We start from the raw sequence: 20,368 nt of genomic DNA on the forward strand, positions 1-20,368 counted from the left end.
CAGGTCCGGTTCCAAAGCCCAAGCATGTCTGTCTTCTGAGTGGCACTGCTTCTGGGGTTCGTAATGATTCCATTTCCACGAGCTCAAGTCGTCCCCAATTAGCTCTAAAAGAGAAGACCTCTGTGCAATTTAGGACATGACCACACTATAAACGTGTCTTTAATGGGAGGCAGTTAACCTTTCAGAGCATGAAATCGCACACCTCTTCTCTGCTCTCCAACTGCAGCTTGCCCATTCGATGCCCACCAAACAAGCACATGCAGTGGAGCCCCTCAGCGCTCATCCCTGTGCCCAGCACCTGGCACAGGCCCTAATTGCACAGGCGCTCAACATGTGTTAGCAGAATGAATAGGTCTTCTGTACCTCGAGGCTGCCAGAAGATCCGCACAGCAGACCACAGGGAATTTTCTATCTGAAAGGGTCCATTAAAGGTTAAGAATACTGTTTTGAAGTAATCTGGCACAGTGTGTGCAAACTGAGACTGCTTTAGATGACAATGCTTAAATCAGGCCAGCGACCCCTCCCTCTCGAGCACTTACATGGTAATAAACTGACATTTCCTGAAAGGTCTTACTAGACCAATCCTCCTCACCGAGCCACCAGGACCTAGGCCTTAATTGGTCTAAATTCACTAGGACTCACTTTACACTACACTTCAGTTCAGAGCCCAGCATTCTCTCTTTAGTTCTCACTTAAATGTCTATAGCCTCTGTTAGTTCCAAGAACCCAAGAAAACCTGAGACTGTATCCTTTTCTGGGTGAGAGCCAGGGAGAAGCCTACCTCTGGTTACACTGTACTAGCTGTGGAAGCTAAGAAATGTCCTAGAAAGAACAGGGCGCGGGGAGGAAGTTGAACACCTCAGGATGAACACCTGTCCTCTGGGAAAGAAGCCATGATCTCAGGAAAACGCTGCTGCTTTCCTTTCCAGTCTGCTCTGAATCCTAGCTGCTCTGCTGGGCCCTGAGGCCAAACCCTAAAATACCACCCACGTGCAGGCGTTTGCACATGCTGTGACCTCTGTCTGGAATGTCCTTCCTTCTCCTTTTCACTTGCCCCATTCTTACTTATCTCCATGTTCTTGGTTTAGGGGACACCTCCTCCAGAAAGTCTTCTTAGGCCTCTAAGCTTTTCTTTGAGGGAACTGTACTGCAACTACTTGTTATTAGACTAGGAACTCCTCAAGGGCAGGGACAATGTCTTGTTCACCACTGTGTCCTGTCACACAGCAGGCATTTGTTGAAGGAATGGCCCAAAGAAGCCTTACTAGAATGAACAGCCAGGGCTACCAGGTAGTATGAAGCTGTCACAAGCTCAACAGTTGCACATAGGACCTGGAGCAGAGCTCAGGTGTTACAGAGAGGAGACCCACACCCAAAGCCCACCTCCCCAGGTGTAGAGGAGGAAGAGTGAAGAGAGAGAGCTAGGCTCCAGTGTGGCTCACGCAAGTCAAGATTGAGCTGGGGCCGACTTTCAAGACTAAGTTGAGTTTGGGGTCTTTTTTTTGGGGGGGTGGCTTCTTTCCAGGTGAGCTAAGGGGCCCTGAAAGGATTGTAAGGGAAGATGAGGTCCCTTGAAACCACTGACCCTAGTGTGGGTGAGAGATGAGAAGCAGGCTGGATGGGTGGCTCAGGCAGAGCCTATCAGAGGAGCCTTTCTTGCCAGACTTTCCCCAGAGACAAACAATGTGCTGAGAGTTCAGCACAAACGAGGGACAAAGAGGTGCCCAGGTGGAAGGCCGGGCCTTCGAGATGGTCCAAGAACTGTAAATTGCTCAACCTGGGAGAGCAGACCAATGGAAACCTCTTTTGAAGCCTCTGTACCGGGCAGTAGGAGAAGCTGACATTCACCTAGGGTCACTCTGTGTCAGGCACTCTTTCAAGTGCTTTTCTAATATTAACTCATTTAATCCTCCAACGACCCCGTAAAGTAGGTACTATTATTACACCCAATTTTATAGAGAAGGAAACAGAAGCACAGAGGAAAGTAAACGACTTGCCCCAGGTCACACAGTGGAGCTGGGTGTTAGGCCAGTGTTCTGCCTTCTCAAAGTTAGAGGAGAGGGGCAGGGAGAGACTGAAAGCACAGGCTATGGAGCCAGACTGTCTGGGTTCAAGTCCTGGCTCTCCTACATACTAGCTGTGGGATGTCTCTGTCCAGCACCTCAGTTTCCTCATCTCTAAAATGGGGATGATAGTACTTACTCTACCGTGTGGCTGAAAAGCTTTGATTTCGTTAATACAATGAAGCCCTCAGCACATTGCCTCGTATGTAGTAAGTGTTCACTAAAGGTTGGTTATTGATATTATCCTCCAGGCTGATCAGCACAGGATAAGCTCACTTTGTAGAAGCTTAATCAATACTTAGAAGCTTAATATTTGTTAAGTGACTGAGGATACACAATGAGGAAGCTGATGACAATCTGTCACCTGTCCTCCATTGGAAGGAGGTAGATTTAAAATGGCTTAATCAAAAGAATCAAGGAGTAACTAAAAAGAACTATTTGGGTCTCTGGAGATCAAGCCAACACTCCTGTTTTATAGAAAAGGAAACTAAGGGCCAAAGAGAGGAAGTAAATTGCTCAACATCACACAGCAAGCCAGTGGCAGGGCCAGGGAGGGACCTCAGGTCTTGGCTTACAGCTAGGACTTTACCCATCTAGGAGAGAGAGCCCCACAGAATGTCCTGATCATTTCAGAGGCAGCCCTTTGTCTGACTAACCCAGAGTTGGCCTAAGTCCCCCAAACCTGAAGCAAGCAACTAGAAAGACCCACCCATTCTATCTCTGACTTGCTAATTCAGAAGCTCACAGCTTGCTACATGTCAAACAAGTAGCTAATCAAAGAAAATCAAATTTTGTCTCCCAGGAGGAGAGCAGGATTTCTCGGCAGGTCACCCTGCCCAGTGGGTTTACGTTCCATCCAGAGGTCTGCTGCTCTTTAACAAATGTCAGTGTGCCTAGTTTGGCAAGCGGCTCCCCCGCCAGGCACTCGTCTCCTGGCCACCTTACCGTGTACCGCTGGATGGCATGGTAGCCGTGGTACAGCTCCGCCAAGTGCTGGAAGTGGTGGAACTTGCTAAGCATCACATCCTTCTGGGCAGGATCTGTGGTGTGCAGTGGGAAGGCAGGAGGGCAGGAGGGAGAAAACAAGTCAAACTATGTCTAGAAGGGCTAGGGAATGGCACTGTTGCTGGTGCCAGTTTTCCCTCTACACCAGACCTAAGCTGGGGAGAGTGGCAAAGGGGTGCAGTAAATGGCAAAGGTGCTGTGTTTAAGGAGCTGGGGCCGTCCCAAGACAAGCAAAGTCTCAGCTTGGCAGAAAACATGGTCCGGGAAAGTCTGAGGATATTTCCTGCAGGTTCTCCCAGACCCCACACTACACCCTACAAGGTCATCCCACTGGGAGAACACCAGCTGGGGCAAGAAGGTGACCACTAGGACCCAGGGCTACCAGAGAAGCCTGGCGGGGAGCATCGGCAGGCGTTGACTTTATTCATGCTCACCTCAAGCCTCTTTCTGCTGTGCCATTCCTTATCAAAAGCGCAGACCATTGGCCAAAACAGAAAAATGCCATCCTACACCTGCTTGACATGTATCAAACTATAACCATAGCTTCTGTGAGGCTCACAGCAGACTTAGGAAGGAAGCAGGGTAAGATTACCCCCCATGCTACAGACAGGGACGTAGAGTTTGGGAAGGAAATGTGACTTGTTCCAAGTCACCTAGCTGCCTCCAATCCCAGGGTTTTCCCATTCCTGCACGTTGGCCTTGGTCAAGTAAAGACATCTCCCTGTCCCCTCCACCGCCTCCAAAACTCCCTCAGAGCATCATGGGAAGCCTTGTGAAAGAAAGCAATTTTGAAACTGTTTTCCTCCTGGAATGAGTGAGAATCTGGAGTGTGTTATTTGTAAAGTGATCTCTTTTTCATCTCATTACATATATTTTTTTAAAACCAGAGCTCACTCAGGTCCAGTTATGGGCTCCCAGGTAGCAGGGGATCAGTATGTTCTGAATTAGCAACACAGAGCAGGACTTCCCATCTGCAATCCCAGGAGGGCCCTCATCCCCTCCTGAAGCTTACGGGCGAACGGGAAAAAGATGACACACCAGATTACGCCTCTTCAAGGCAGGGTTTCGGACAATACACCCCATAAACAAGCCCAGGGCTTTAATTAAAACGTCCCAGCTTTCTCGATGTTTATCTTGGTGCCAGAGAGGGCCTGGCTGGTGTTTACTTACCTTGAGCGATATCGAGGCACTGCATGGACAGCATCCAGTAATAACAGGCAGCATCATTAAATCTGCTCTCGACCACGGCGTTGTGTGTGAGCTGCTCCAGCACCCTGACCGCTTCCCCCTGCCGCCCGGCCTTGTGGAATGCTGGGGGGGCACAAAAGCACATGCAGTTGGGGGAGTTGGAGGGAATCCTGCGGGGCTCGCAAGGGGCTGCTTGCTGGAGACATAGGACACTCGTCAGAGCATCTGTGGTACTTCGTTGCTGGGATGAGCCTCTCAGGCCGAAGGCTATAAATAACTGAGGCTACATCCTGAAAAAACTACAGTGAGATCTGCTCCTTTTTGGCTGGGAAAAGGCAACCGACTTTGGAAAGGCATGGCAGCCAGGAAAACCTGAGGGACCAAACTGCAGGGCAAAGTCTGAGGACGACACTGTTGCTCTTTATCAGTGAGGTTTTGCCCCTGCCCCACTCCAGGGCAAAGCCTTGTGACTTCTGAGGTGACATAACAGGACCTGACTTTTTAAGTTGTGCTCTGCAAGGTGGAGGTAAAGTGGCATGCCCGAGGTCACAGAACTGAGCCCAACTCAAGTCGTCAATCGGTCAACTGAGTTATTTTGATGACAATCTTGAAAAAATTTTGGCTTCACTCTAGCAACCAAACATTTGTGAAAACAAGCAAAGAAATAATCTCTCAATCGTTCCTACACCCATTTAAGAGAAATTTCCTATACCTACTATGTGCCAGACTCTTGGGTCGTTGGGAGCTGCCAGGGAAGCACTTCCAGCTGTGACATTTGCCCACATGTGAGCACTCAGCTTAGATCCAAATCTTCAGGTTTAGAGAAGGAAAAGGTCTGGCCTTTGTTCCACTCTCATTGCCAATCTCTTGTCTGAGTACCAAGTTACTATGGCGATAGATTCTTGGAAGGGCAGACACAGACAGATGGATAGGTTGATATGTTTTGCCCAAACATGCAGATACTTCAACAACTGGGTGCTCTGGAAATGCTGAAGCAGTAGAGAACACGCTGTCCTTCAAAGGGGGCTTTTAGCTGAGGAACTCCGACAGGGAGACGTTTGTTCCAAAATGTGTCTGGAGTGGCAACCGCTACCATACCACATGGAAATGAGATGCTATATGGAATATGACACACCCAACTTCAATTAGAAGAATTCCTAAAGAGGTAGCAAAACCTAGCAGAAGAATCAGGTTCCCTAGCCAGACAGATCCTGGTCCAATTCGGGCTGTGTCACTCTCTGGCTTTGTGTCTCTGCAGGGCTGCTGCAGAGATTTAAGATTAACTACACACAGATAAGGGCCCAGCCAGTGCCTGACACAGAGAAGGCAGTCACATTTTGAAATTATTATTACCAGTTAAAGCTCTATACTCCCTTTCACTCCTCTTTCAGAAACTGCCAAACCTGGTGAGCGGCCCACTTTACCAGGGGAAATGCCAAGGAGCAGAGGACACCCCATTTATCTGAGCCAGAAAGAGAATCCAAGTTTCTATTCGTGGTAGAGGAAAGTGGCAGGTGAGACAGCGCTAGACTCTGTAGGAGTCCTCTCATTTTGTCCTCACCCTGCCTTGGCTCAAATTCCCTCTCTGCCACTTCCTTGCTGTGGGACTTCAGGCAAATCCCTTTTCCTCTTCCAGCGTCAGTTTTCTTATCTACAAAATGGTACCTCCATCACAGGGCTGTTGTGAGGATTAAATGGAAAGACAGATTCGTGTGCACGGTGCTTTGCTCAGAGAGGAGATAGGACCTGCCTGAGGTCCTGAGGCAGGTGAGTCACGGACCCAGGTGTGTTCAACTCCAAAGCCCACGTTCTTTCCACTGCGTTCCTTCCCAGGTTTCACTGCTAAACACATCGAGTCCCCAGATAAAGTCATGCTTCTTAGGGCCTACAATGGGAGGGACACGGCAGCCTTCCGGGAATGTGTATCTGGGCAGGGCCTTCTGCATGGTGCCAGTCTGTGTGCCTACCTTTCTGGGCTTCCTCAAAACGATCGTTCTCGGCTAGCCACTGAGCGTAGGGCACGTAGATGTCATCCTTAAACTCGGGGTGCTTCTCGCCCAGAGCAAAGGCCTGGAGGAAGGAGCAAATGCATTCGTAATAAAGCAGCCCCCACAGCCCCCATGAAAACACGGCACTTGGCTGAATCCATTAGGGATGTCATATTTTGCCAGCCTGACAACTCAGAGGGGGAGAGTGCCTCCCCTCCACCACCCCCAGAAACGCAAAAACAAATCAGCTCTTTGAAAACAAAAGGCAATTAACAGCAATATGCAAGCAACTGGATTCACTACACAACACAGTCTGTTTCTGGACCATAGAAGCGGCACAGAATCGGAAACATTTTATTTTGAGGGTTTGCGTGGGCTCCTGTGGCGCTGCAAACAGATTTCTTTTAATTGCAGGCGACACCTAAGGAAACAGAACTGACATTATCATCATCCTGTGTATTAGCTGTCAAAGATGACGGTGGATTGGTGCTGTATGGGACCCAGTGACTGCTTATCTAAGCCCCAGAACCACCTGTCAGGCCAGGAGAATCGGAAATGAGTCACGGGGGACAGTATGTGGCAACGGGAGAAAGTTTGCCTGACATATAGCCAGGACTGAGTGGTTCCAAGATGTTCTAATTTATGCTGCTTCAGAAAGCTCCTGATAAATTCATCTTGAGAAGCCATTATTGCCTCTGTCCCTAGCCCCTCCTTTTCTCATCCGTGACCTTGTCACCTCATCAAATGGAGCGGCTCAGAGAGCAGACAGGAGTCAGACACATCACACCTAGAAAAGGTCTCACTCTGGCTCTATAAACTAGACCATGCTGGGCAGGTGAGGCGGGGTAAGGACTTAGGGCGCAGCCTCTAATCCTCTTGGGGATGAATTTCAATCCAGGGCACAGGTAGCCAGTGAGTTGGAAGGTGCGTTCAAGCCACAGACAGGGCAGCACATAGCTGCTTCTACAGCCTCACCTCAGCCATCTTTCCTGCTGACCTGGCTAATTCTTCTCACCTGTCCCTCGGGCCAGAGGAGCCTAGATCAGGAGCGGGAGTGGCAGGTAGGCAAGAAGGAGGAGGAGGAGCCTGACCCCTGAAATTGCTCTGGCAGCCTGCACCTGGAATGCGTGGGTGACATTTTCTGCCAAAATGCCACCCAGAAGGTTTAAAATGTCACACAGGTGTGTCTCCACGTCAGAGAGGCATTAGCCTGTGGCGCTGGCCAGAGGCAGCTCAGACCCACAGCAGGTACAGTCACATTAACTCTCACATCCCTGGTCTCTATCACAGGCCTGGAACAGAGCCAGCAGTCCATAAAGCTTTTCTGAATGAATGAATGAATGAATGAATGAATGAACAAATGGAAAGCTAGTACCAAAGGCCCTCTAAGACAATCTAGCTCAGAGAATTCAAGGTTAAGTCTCCTGACCGCAATGAGGTTAAGTCTCCTGACTGCAATTCATTCCCACAATGAGGGCATCTGCTCTCCATCCAAACCCCCAAAAACCCCCTGTGGCCAAGGGCTTAGGCGGGGCCCCTTAACCCACGAGGCATGCTCTACCCTCACCTCATCCCAGCGCTGGGTCTCCACGTGCAGCTGAATCAAGGACCTCAGGTCACCGATCTTCAGGTAGGTCTCAGCAGCATAGCCAGGGTTATCCAGCTTCTTAAAGTAGTGAGCGCACCTCAGCAGGGGCTCCCGCTCGGCCTTGTCCAGCTTACGGGCAATGTCGATTAACCTGGAGAGCCAAGTACAGAGGGAGGAGATGGCCTCCTGTGGCAGGAAGCGGAGTGGGCTCCTGGGTCTTCTCCAGGGCGGGCTCTGTATTGATTCGCGCCGATGTTCCCAGCGCTCAGTGTGGTGTCACAGTCCCTGGTGCTCGAGGGGGGTTATTAAATGAGTGAATACACATTCCAAAAACAGTCCTAGGGACTGGGAGAGGTTGCCTGCTAAAGGACACCATGCCCCGCCTCCCCCTCACGTGCCTTCCATAGGAGTTACTAGCCTATGCAGCAGGATCTGGGGAGTGAAATGAACATCTACTGATCACCTACTGCACCATGCAGAGCACCATGAGTTTTCACATGGGTGATCTCATTGAATCTCTACCACCCTACGAGGTGGTACTGTCATTCCCATCTTACAAATGAAAAGACTAAAGACTAGGGTGGAAGGTGAAGCAACCTGCCCAAGACTGCAGCCAGGAAGTGGCAAAGTGCTCTTCCCACCATGGTTTGGGGAATTCTCATGAGAAAGTAGAGGCAGAGGCATGACAATTCTTCAGTGAGGTGACCTCTACAGGAAGCGGCATGTGTGGGGCCTGCTCTGGGCTCTGGAAGGCAGGCCTGCAGGAAATCCTGGCTGTGCCAACTCTCCTGGCCAAGGTGCTAACCACGGGGGAGGGACCACAGGGACTGCTGGCTCACCACTTCTCCCCAGTGGTGACCGATTCTCCCACTGCTTGTGGGGACATCGGGGCTGAATGGAACATGTTTGTTCCCCCTGGTCAGGCCAGGGTTTGGAGTAAAACCAGCTCTCCCAGGAGAAAGGGGTCCTACCCAGCTTGCTTTTTGTGAGAAAGGAAAGGGAAGCAGCTGTAACAGATCCCTGTCTCAGAGACAGGCAAGCGCAGGGAGGCCTGTCAATCTGTACTTAGAATAATAATGGCATCTAAAAATAACACTGCTCAGCAGAGAAGCCACACATTTGTAGGGAAAGATGGCACAGGCAACCCCTTAGAACCCCCTCAGCCCCACCCATCAAATCAAATGTCCCTGAAGAAGAGACACTTTTACAGCCTGGAAAGGGCAAAACATGCTGAATGTTTCTTTCCTGAACTAGTTAAGTCTCTCCTCAAGGTAACCTGATACATATCAGTTGCAAAAGAAAGAGAAGTGAAAAACCAGAGGAGAGAGCGGGACTTAAATCTGCCTGGCTCTCTCCTGTACCATCCCCTTTGTGGAAAGAATAAATCGGGGGGCAAAATCTATGTCTCTTTCTTGAAGCAACTTTATTCTTGGACACACACGCCGACCACATGGTGGGGTTCACAGGGGTGACTTAGTTCTTAACCAGCCCCTTCCCCTCCCCAGGTCCTGTCTGGGCTGCCATTCCCTGTGGGCGCAGACTGAGCCCACCTCAGGAGCCGCTCCCTCACCTGCCCTCTATCAGCTGTGGCAGCGTGCGCACATATACTGCACACGCGTTCCCTCTCTCTCTCGCTCACACCCACATACGTGCACACACACATACACATACATGTATGAGCATGAAGCCCACTTCCCTGACTTCTCCCTGGGGATCTGATGCTCTAAGGGCCCCAACACTGAATCCATCCTCTGTCCGGCAGCCCCCCCCAAGCCTGCTCTCTCCTCTGTTCTCTACCTTGGCGAGTGAGTGGCACTCCCACTACCAGGCCCAGAGTTCAGAGCCAGCCTGCAACCCCCTCGCCTGGCCCCACCCCGACGACCCCATTCTGTCAATTCAGCCTCCCCGCTGCCTCGCTCATTCCCTCAGCCACCATATTTCTCCCTGGTCTACTGCACTGCCACTCATCTGGTCTCCCTTCCTGTACTTTTCACCTCCATTCTACACTCACTGCCTAAGTGGGCTTCCGACAGCACAGCCCTGATAAGGGACCCTTGCTACTTACTGACAAATCTAGATGCCTGTTTGGCACCCGAGATCCTCCCAGACCCCCTGCCCACAGTCTGCTGTCCTTCACCCACCCACACCTACACCTTTTATTCCAACCACAGCCAACCTGTTCGTTTTCTGTTGCTCTTCCGGCCTGCATGTTCTGCCCCTTCCTACCAGCTCTGTCTCTTAAAATGCATCAAGGCCTTTCACGTGACTACCTTCTAGAATACATCCATGGTTCCTCCCGTGAGAATTCACATCTCCTTTCCTGATGTGCCAGCAATTTTTCCTGTTCTTTCCCAGTTCCTTCCATTATAGGTGTTATGGGCCTTGACGTTGGCCAGGTCAGTTTGAAGCTCAGCTTCACGACATCCCAGCTATTTTGCTTTGTGTGATCACTTGGTCCTTGAGCTTTGGTTTCCTCATGTGGAAGATGGGCATGGAAACACCCACGCTTACGGTGCAGAGGGGGTAGGAGGGGAGAACCAGATGCCTGCAAGGTACCGCAGTGCCTGGCTCACAGGGAGGGCTCAGGGAATGGCAATGCCAACACCTGGGTGTCCCCCGCTCCTCACTCCCTCCCACCCTTTCCCCGCGGAATTCGCTAAGCTCCTCAAAGGCAGCAAATGCCTCATTCAATCTCTGTCTCTCCCAAAACCCTAGTTACTACCACATTCGGATTAGATATTTAGAGAAACACTATTTTTTTTCCTTGTCAGTCAAAACAAAGAGCTGACATGACATGATATGCCGCCAAACGCTTCTTGGGGCAGGGACTGAAAACCTACGTGTCAACCCAGCCATGGTCGCCGCTGATCTCGATGGCCTTGACGTGCTCTCCCGCCGAGATGTACATCTCCACAGCGGCTTTGGGCTCGTTGATATTTCTAGCCCAGTCAGCCTGTTTGGTGATTAGCATCTTTGTTTCTTTGGGGTCTCCAGATCCAAGGAAATCCTGAGGAAGCACAACAAACAAAAACATTCCGAATTAGAACTTCCTGCTGCCAGCATTACGTCAGGCTGCCGAAAGCTGGAGCAAGCAAAGGCTCCATTTGGCTGAAGCAGGCGATCAGGATGCAAGTGTGGGCCCATCCCTGCGTGGCTGACTGGGGGGGCCGTCCCAGGTGTCAGGGAGGGATGCTCATAGGCCGCCCCATAGGTGCCCCTGGGGATACCGGGACAGCGTCAAGGACTAGGGGCCTCGGCACTTCCTGCCCTTCCAACTAAGGGACATTTGTTCTTCAGCTAAACAGCACTTTCCAGACTCTTCACAGTACTGTACACAAACGGCAGTGTGGAGGGTTTATGATCAGGTTACTTTCTCTTCTCTCTCTCTCTCTCTCTCTCTCTCTCTTTCATATAGTTTGATGTATATGTGACTATTGCTATATAGTGACTCTACAATCTGATTGTACAATTTTGAATACTCAGACCTACAATATTTATTCAGATAAACAGGGATCATACCACATGCCTCAGAGTGAAGCTGAGCACGTGGTCCCTTCAACTTAGACAAAACAACTCACCGAGTCTAGGAGGGCCTCTTTGTCCCCTCCCCTCCATCACCATCACACTGGAAGTACTATTTCTATCTGTTTTCTGATTCAGGTCTGTTGCCTGAACTTAGAGCATCATCCCATTGGTTTTGCCCCCAGCTATTTCCCTAGGGCGGATAAAGCGCACAAATGTTTTTGGTTAATTACTTCTCCACTGGATAGTATCACACTGTCTGGACATCAGGTCTGCAGGAGTGGGGACAGCAGGAGGACACCGGGGATCTGAGGTGGGGAAAAAGGGGCCTGGAGAGAAGCTCTGAAGGAAGAGAGGCCTATGGATCTGGAGGCAAAGAGGTCAAAGCGTGAGGGTCCATGTTCCTCCCACCACAACAAGGGGTCTCTGAAGGGCCAGGCCCAGCTTCCTGGGATTGGCCCTAGAATGCGTGAGAAACAGCCTCAGAAAATCACCTCTTTTCAGGATAGTTTCCCAAAATATATACGTGGGAGTTTGTCATAGTTGAGGCAGCTTTGGTGCTGACATTTTTAAAGGTGGGGCTTTTCAAAAAGGGAAATTGAGAGCGCTGAGAGCCCAGATCTGCATTACTGGTAAGAAGCGGTTTGTCTTAGGAATAATGTACCCTGCAGAGAGTGCGCTGTGTCAACCTCACAAAGTACAAAAAAAGCACTGCTTTCCCCATGATTAGCACTCATCTGTCAGGAAAGTGCAGTCAAGGTATGCTAAAAACCTACTTGAACAATTAGCTCTCTCTTTTTTTTTTTTTTTCCCATTTGCTTTCAGGGTAATTGTGTAGCCCCTAAAATAATATATTAGATTGGCCTAAGGCAACCGACTATTTTAAGGGGAAGAAAGAACGTCATCTACCCAGATGCTGGGGAGCCAATAAAAGACAGGCCCACCTCGCTGGCCTTCGGTCCCTCTGGAGTTCACCCAGGGGAAAGGAAAGGGGCTTGGAAAACACCGCTAACTCTCTGAAGATGGCTAATTTGGGCCATTACAGATACAGTCTTTCTTCCCAGCAGCTACTACAACGTGTATTCTATGCCAACGCAAAGCTGGAAGCTCTGCTAACCTGGTTGGTTAGATGAGGTTAACAGCTGGGGAAAACAGGCATCGTACGAGATCAGAAATGCCCTTCCAAGTGGACTTGCTGCGACCGTAGGGAGAAGGGTCAGAGACCAAAACCGAGCCATAAATTTGGGTCGTCAATGAGGAGACCAGCCAGGCACACAGCTCACAGGCTTGAGGGAGCCTCCGTTAGCCCAACAGTCCCGTTCCAGGAGCTCTGACCTAATTGAAGCTGAGTCTAAATGGTTCCTTCAAGGCTCAACAAACTGGGTTTTCAAAGGTGCTTTGGTTCCATGAAGCTAATTTACACATTATCTGGGGGCATGGCAAAGACTTTGCCCTAAAGTAGACAGAAGGAGGTTGTGCTGAGTGATGAATGAGACTAAACAGCGTTCTCATGCTTGGTGATTTTGATAAGGACATACTACATAAGAGTTAAGAGCATTATAATTCCCTTTATCACCATATAAACATGTCACTTATCCAGAAAGCATACCATTTATTTGTACGTGGGAATGTAATTTAAAAATTTCCTGAAAACCAGATTGAACCTTGGGAAGCGAGTTTCAAATAAACAAAAACATGCCATGTTAATAAGCACTGTGCCCTCACCCCCGACACAATGTGCATGTACACATTTTCTCTAACTATTGGGGGGAGGGAACTGCAACGGAACCAACCTACTTGGAATTGTGATTTAAAAAAAAAAAAAAGAAAAAAGCAAAATCTACAACTGAAAACAACCCCCAGGTATTTGCCTTCATGGAGAGGCAGACCAGATGGAGTGTGTAAATGGGCTGCATCTCTGGGCGGGAGAGTGTGGGAGCACAAAGCCCACCCAAAGCGTGAGGAGGGGCCTCCGTGTGGGAGCGGGAGTGCGGCTGACCAGGGAGAGGTCTGAAGAACAGCCACTCTGTGGTCATGCGTGGCCGCTCTCATTTTCCTAACCTTTCTGCAGCTTGGCCTTTGTAAGCTTGGGCTTTCTCATACATTATTTTGTGCAATTCTCAGAACTAAGCTGAGCTGCAGCTATGTCACTCTGCAAGAAGGAAATGGAGGCTTAGCAAAGTCAAGAGGCTTTCCCCAAGTCCCCCATCGGAAGGCCCAGGACTCACACGGGCTCTCTGGATGGCACGGTGATATGCGGTCTACTGCACCACAGATGCCTACTGGACGTTTCCGAGGTTCCAAAGAACTACCACAGCCAGCTCTCCTAATGCCTAAATTCTAGCCCTAGGATTCCGTTCTTTAGCTTAAGTTTTGGCCTCGGTTTAAAGGTTATCCCCAGAAAGAGATGCACTGATTTAGGTGTTCTCAGTATGATTGCGGTGTTAAACTGTGTATGTGTGTGTTGGGAGTGTAAGGGGGTGTGAAAAATTTGAAGTGGTCAAAGTGGGGGAACCTGAAGGACCCAGATCTGAGGGATGGAGTGAAGGAACCTCCAAGGTGAAGAGACAGGCTGGGGACCAGGTGCTCGTCCACAAACCCCTGATGACCACAAACCCCTGGGCCACATCACAGTGACCCAGACACAACCTTCCGCCCCCTTCTCATAGATGGTGGAAGATAAAAGAGCACAGCCACCTTCAGGAATAGAAGAGCAGAAAAAAAATGGGGAGGATTTTCCACCTTGAACTTGTGAGCTAGATAACTGACATTAATAGCCACTAATTGGTTGTGGCTGATGACTCATTTAGTAACATTCTGAAGCCTCTTCTGACAATACCGGGAAAGGCAGGCTAACAAAAGCACCTCAGCGGAAGGAAGAACCTGGTTGCTCGATGGGGCCAAGGCTCTTTTTACCTCGCGTTAGGCTAAACTGCAAGTGATCTGGGGTCAGGGTTCCTCAGTGGGACTCATGCTCACACAAGCCCTCAGCCTGCTCCAGGAAACTCTCCTTCATGCACCCATACCTGCTGGGGCCCTCCAAATGCAAGGGGAGATCTCCACCATCATCCCTGCTGATGGGTGGGAGCCATGCTGCACCCGTCTGGGTGCCAGGACGCACACTGCGTGAGCGCCGGAGGGCAGGGGGATCATAGCGTCTCCAAGGCCCAGGGTGAAGGCCAGTACCACTCAGAGCAGATGCTTAGGAAACCTTGGCCAGAGTGAATGAAGCACACTGTCCTGTATGAGGCTGGCAGAACTGCTCGGGCCTGAGGACACTGATTTTCGGGGGCTTCTAACAAAGATTTGAGAGAATTTGTGAGAGACAATCCTAATGCCCTAACTCTGAACACTTAACGAAGGGACTCTGCTGGTTCACATTCACAGTCCAGCCAGTTCTGTCATGACAAAGGTCTGAACTGTCATATTCTGTCCCTTTGATGTCACCCTGGAGGTTCAGTTTTAGGTCAGTTTCAACCAGAGGTCATCGATGGTTCCTTTGCCTACCAGTTTGCCCTCCATTGCTATTTTCTGTCTGTACCACCTCTTGGGGTAAACAACTCGGACACCACAGTGTCAGAACGCTGGTGGCTTCCACGGGGCAGCTCCAGCCGGGATGTGGGGTAATACCTTGGCATACTCAAACATGCGGAGGTCAGTGTACATGTCCAGTGCGAGGTTCTCGTGCCCGCTCCTCTTGTACAGTTTGGCGGCCTCGTGGAACTTCCCCTGGTAGGAAAACACATCTGCCAGAAACAGGTCATTGTTGGGCTCTCCCCGCTTCTTCCTCTCCTGGAAAAATTAGAAGCACAGGAAATGGCCTCTGCAGCCATGGCAGGAAGCAGCCTTTACAAAGGTTAGATGTTGCTATTTCAAGTTAAGCCCCTGGGCCTTCCTACTGGAACCTACACTTGGCTCCTGGGCTGTTGTGTCTCTCACCTAGGTTTCTGGTGGGAATGCTTAACAACAAAAGCAGGTTTTTTTTTCCAGAGGAGGGACGATCAAAAGAGATACAAACTTTTGTTTGTTTAATGGAAATTCCTCAGGGCTGCTTTCTTGCATATTCTTCTAAGGAAACAACTGCATACTTAGGATGGTGTGTACTGCCCACTCCTTGGAGCTCCCAAGATCTCTCAAGGCCCCAGGCCTGGTTTGGCTCGGTTGTGACTAGGCCTGATTTGGCTCGGTTGTGACTCACAATGATGGCAGACCAGGAGAAAGTGTAGGGTTCTTCCCAAGAAGAAAAACAACAAAACAAGATAACGAGCCTTACTGTGTCCTATCTCTAAAGTGAAGGTGAGTGATGCCACATCCCGAGCACCCATTAGGCACTGGTACACACTTCCCACATGGACCCAACGGGGGTGTTGTACCACTGAGGCATCCTGCTGAGGGAAGCTGACATTCAGAAGAGGAGCAGGTGGCGGTCAGACAGAGCTGGCATTTGGGCTCAGTCCGAGTCCAGACGCTCTTTGCACCACATACCATCACCTTCGGAAATAAGTGATGGTCCCCAAACACAGCTGCGTGTGCACGCACACGCACATGTGCACACACACAGACACATCCTAGCAGTGCTGAGGATGAAGGGAAATAACTGGCATACTTCTTCCTCCTGTGTTAGGGAACATTCATTAGTCTACAGCTCAAGTATTTGTAAACACTCAATAGCACCCAATCTCTCATCCCCAGCAGTTTCCTTTGGCTTGTTTTCTAGCAAGTGTATCACAGTGGAGGAAGATGAGACGTTGAATCAAACTCCCAGACAAGCTGGTGAAAGTTTTAACAGCTGGAGGCAACATGCTTCCCCACTGACAGAAATAATTTAAAAAGACAAAAAGAAACTACACATAGTTTAGGCTAATCAGCCAAATGAACTAATTCCTAATTGTAGGAAATGAATTAAAATCTTGCAGTGAGATAAAGAAATAGGTTTCACTAGGCATGGAATTTAGGCCATAATCCGCTCTAGGCCACAGAATATCACCATGATCAAGAAAAATGATTTACGCATATTCAGTATGCGTGAAGCCATCTGGGCGGATAGTCTTCCTCCAGTTACTAGTACAGTTACCGATCACCTGTCAAAGGAACCTAGTGAGGAAACTCACTCAGTTCGTCGGAATAATACCGAGTGCCTAGAAACAAGCAACTAAGGCCTCAGACCTCAGAGCAGCCCAAATGTGTCCTCACCCGAAGGCCCTTTACTCTTTTTCAAGAGACAATTCTTACAAGTTTACTTTAACCAACCGCCAGCTCATAGCACAGAAGAGGCAGCGATAAGACCGGAACTCAGTAAGAGCTGGTAAATCATGAAAGGTGGCCCTCACAGAGGTCAGTTACCTGTGCACAGAGAAAAATTATGTTCCATGGCTTCAGATTAAGACCTCTAGATAGAGACCAGACGATTCACAAATGCCACCCCTGATCATAAGTAAAACTGGGCATCACGGGTAGATGGCTCTGAACAAACCATCGTGCAGGTAAGTAAGCAACAGAAGACGCAAACACTCCTTATGATGGTGCTGGGGGAGGGGGAGAGAGTGTGTGTGTATGTAGGTTGCACCAGAAGCAACTTCTTAGATGGCAGCATGGCCTACAGTAGACGGCATGAGCCTGAGAGAGAGAACTGGCTTTGAACTGGAACCAAGCTTTTGCCTGTGGAGCCTTGGGACATGACCTAGCCTTTCCGAGCCTCCGTGTCCTTATTTATCCAATAGGGATAGGAACAGTATCTGCCTCATTAAGTCGTGAGGATTTAAAGTCGTGTACACATCGATCATGCATGGGGGCAGAGCAGGCACTCAGCAAATGGCAACGATTAGGCGAGCAGGCTGTGAGCTCCTGCAGGCCTCTCCCACTCAGCGCTCCACCCACTGGGCTCAGCACCAGGCCTGGCCCACAACACGTGTTGATTATGCTGAACTGAATCGAAGGGACAAGACATTCGCTGATTTCCTCACTGCTTCCATATGGGAATTCAAATGTATCTCACATTCCCAAAGCCTCACAATAAATCTGTTCAGGAGAAAAAATATGTATGCCTTTTTACAGACAGTCAGACAGCACTGAGATACACAGGAATTAAGAACATGTCTACCACCACCCAGCAAACGGTGCTCGTAGAAGCGCCTCTTTAGCTGCTGCCCCCCCTACCATCAGGGTTTGGCTGATGAGGCTGCTATTCTCAGCCGGGAATGGTGGGCTGGGGGGAGGGCTCCAGAGCTCCCCGGTGCCCAGTGCAGACTTCCGTCCCCAAGCCCCACTGCTATGGGTGGGACGCAGGTCATGTGCACTCGGGAAATGTCTCCTACACTGGCACGATATTGAAGCCCTAAAGGATGGTAACCAGCTAATAACCAGTTGCTAAGGACCTATGTAATCCTCCCAGCAACCTGCGAGGTAGGTCTCATCCCATTTCACGGACAAAAACCCGAAGCTCAGAGAGATTAGGAACCCACCTGCCTCCCCCGGCTACCAAGTGACAGACTGCACTCCTTGCTCCCATGTGCTATCTCCCCCACATGGCATTCTGCTGCCCGCCCAGGCAAGGCTGTGGCCCTGATACCCAGACACCAGTGGGTTCTGTTCATGTGTCCTCAAAGCTCTTGCCTGCTTGAAGAGCTGCCTATACACCACTGACAGCAAATCTGTGCTTTCCTGAGAAGGAAGAATACTTCATCTTTACCTCAATGCTGTTGATGAGCTCTAAATATCGGAGGTCTTGTACTCGGGTGAAGGCCTACAGGGAAAGAAATAAAAGAAGAAAATCAGCTGCTTTCTGGGCTTCAAAAGTGGGTGATTGGCTGGGGGTGGGAAGTCAAGCTTTAGAAAGTGAGCCAGTGAAGAGGGAAAAGAAGCAAGCATTGATTAATCACTGTGTGTTCAGGAGGGTTATACCACCCAGCGAGGCACAGCTTTATCCCTGGGATTAGCCCATACAAAGAAGAGCAAAGAAACCCTGGGTGCATCAATCACTTTGGGATTAGGTAAAACAAGACTAGGATTCTGCAGTCTGTAGTGGTGCCTGCTTGGAGGAATCTCTATGCAAAAGGGAAGAACAAGGCAGTGTGACACTCTGAGGTGGTGGCATCAGAGCGGGAATGGGGAAGATGTACAGACTGAGGAGAGACTACGTACATCTTGGTGACTTGGATGGAAAGCAGGAGACAGCTATGCTTACCAACAGTGCATAAACATAGGGCACCCAGAGCCCAAAGAACAGTCACGGAGGGAGAGGAGGAGGGGGAAAGCTGAGAAAGAATAAAGATGGTTTCTGGAAGGAAGGGGGAGGCAGGGAATGAATCACTCCAAGTCTCTGGAAGGCAAACTGTTGCGTAAATCCTAAAAGGGCAGCTCTTGCCTTGGACTCACAGTAAAGCCAGAAACTTTAACCCACGGGCTACTAGAAGTTTTTAGGCACCCCTCTTCAGGAAGATGGATGTTAGCTAAGCCTCTTCTGTTGCTTTCAGATTCTGCAAGGGGTTTAGAGGAGCATAACCCACCACGTCAGGCTGATCTTCATGTGGGTTTGCTGCCAACATTTCTACCCAGCTGTGCTTCTTTACACTGCCCCATTTGAAATGGGCTGACACATACCTAGAGGCTACAGCAGGTCCTGAAGTCCCTAGAATATGAAATGCACAACAACCCTGGCCACTGGCAGCCTCTACTTAGCTGCACGACATCGTCCGTCCTAAAAAGACTTGGGGAAATGAGCAAGTCACCAGCCTCTGGCTGCCTCACAGATAACCACAATGTGACTTCACCTTTTCATCCAATAGGACCAAACATCCTGTCAGGCTGGGGACCCGGAGAGGAGTATGACTTGGCTCCTGTCCCCCTCCCCAATTCAGGGGCCCATATTCTAAAAGGGGAGGCAGGCGGATTAAACAGATCATTACATCTCCCTAAGCTAAGAGCTATGCGAGTATGAACTAGATGCCCTGGAGAACAGATCCACTGGGCACGGTGAGTGAAGGGAGGCAGGGTTAAGTAAAGCATCAGAGTGGGGACCTGGAAAATGGGTATTTCTAGAGAGGAACTCCTTGAAAGGGTAAGGCAGGTATCATATGAGCAAAGGGATAGAGGGCCAAGAACACCTGTGTTCTTCGGTGGAGGTCTTATAAGCTATCTTCTAGGTCTGGGCTTCCTTAAGGCAACTTGAGAGGGAAACCTGGAATGTCTGGCAAATGTCTGGCAGAGAGGAAAGGAGCCTTCTAGGTCTTAGTCCTAGGTCTCCTTCCAGCTGGGGGGCCCTGGACCGACTTCTTCCCTGCCACAGTGAGAAATCTGTTTCCAAGTTCCTTCAGCCCTGACACATTCTGCAGAGTCAGGGGTGCCCTGGTCGAGTGGTCAGTCACAAGGCCCATGAATAACCTCAGGGAAGGAAATATGGGAACAGAGAAGCATTTGCAGTTCTGCTCAGAGCACGGTCCCAGGCGCTAATCAGCTCTCCGCTGCCATCTAGTGGGGACAGCAGTGGGGACCACCTCCATGTGTGCCTGAGTGACTTGGCAAAGCAGAAAAAGAAAGGCTGGGGACTAGGGATTTGGATAAAATGATCAAGTTCTAGTCTATGGTTAAAAATCTTGTGGATTTAATACAATAACTTCTATTCTCAGGGAATGTTTGGAGGTGGGGGATACAGAATTGGGGGCAGGTGTTAAGCAAATGGAAGGTCAGTTTTCATCCATTCAAACATTTGCTAAGCATCTAACACTGAGCTAGGCACTGCTGGCTGATTTCATTCCAGGCTTAAAAAAAACAAAACATAGTCTAGGAATCCTCTGCTATTCTTCATACCTCCTGGCATTTCAGAGTGGGGCAGGAGAGGGAAGCTCCCTCCTCCCTCCATGGAAATGTTTCTTCCCTCTTCTGAATTCTTAAAGCCCTTTCCTGACACAGTAGATATAAAAATATAATGTAATCATTATATAATTATAATTGTACTTGTTTGAATAACAGCTAGCACTGTACAACCATTGCTACTTTTAGAATCCCTTTTACAATGT

The 20,368-nt window shown here is 49.6% G+C and overlaps 1 protein-coding gene across 4 annotated transcripts in view; it reads right to left on the reverse strand.

The window, feature by feature from the left end:
• IFT122 (intraflagellar transport 122) overlaps nt 1–20,368 on the reverse strand; it is a 64,939-nt gene that overhangs the window by 7,448 nt on the left and 37,123 nt on the right. For all 4 annotated transcript variants that reach the window (XM_033132365.1, XM_033132363.1, XM_033132362.1 and 1 more), the window contains 7 exons: nt 18,043–18,096; nt 14,985–15,146; nt 10,673–10,839; nt 7,812–7,983; nt 6,224–6,326; nt 4,239–4,379; nt 3,009–3,103 (listed from right to left, as the gene is read on the reverse strand). In XM_033132365.1, coding sequence (XP_032988256.1) covers nt 3,009–3,103; nt 4,239–4,379; nt 6,224–6,326; nt 7,812–7,983; nt 10,673–10,839; nt 14,985–15,146; nt 18,043–18,096 — 894 coding nt within the window. The remainder of the gene's footprint in view (nt 1–3,008; nt 3,104–4,238; nt 4,380–6,223; nt 6,327–7,811; nt 7,984–10,672; nt 10,840–14,984; nt 15,147–18,042; nt 18,097–20,368) is intronic.

Source organism: Rhinolophus ferrumequinum, chromosome 17, assembly GCF_004115265.2.
Source record: "Rhinolophus ferrumequinum isolate MPI-CBG mRhiFer1 chromosome 17, mRhiFer1_v1.p, whole genome shotgun sequence".
In the NCBI taxonomy this organism is placed as follows: domain Eukaryota; kingdom Metazoa; phylum Chordata; class Mammalia; order Chiroptera; family Rhinolophidae; genus Rhinolophus; species Rhinolophus ferrumequinum.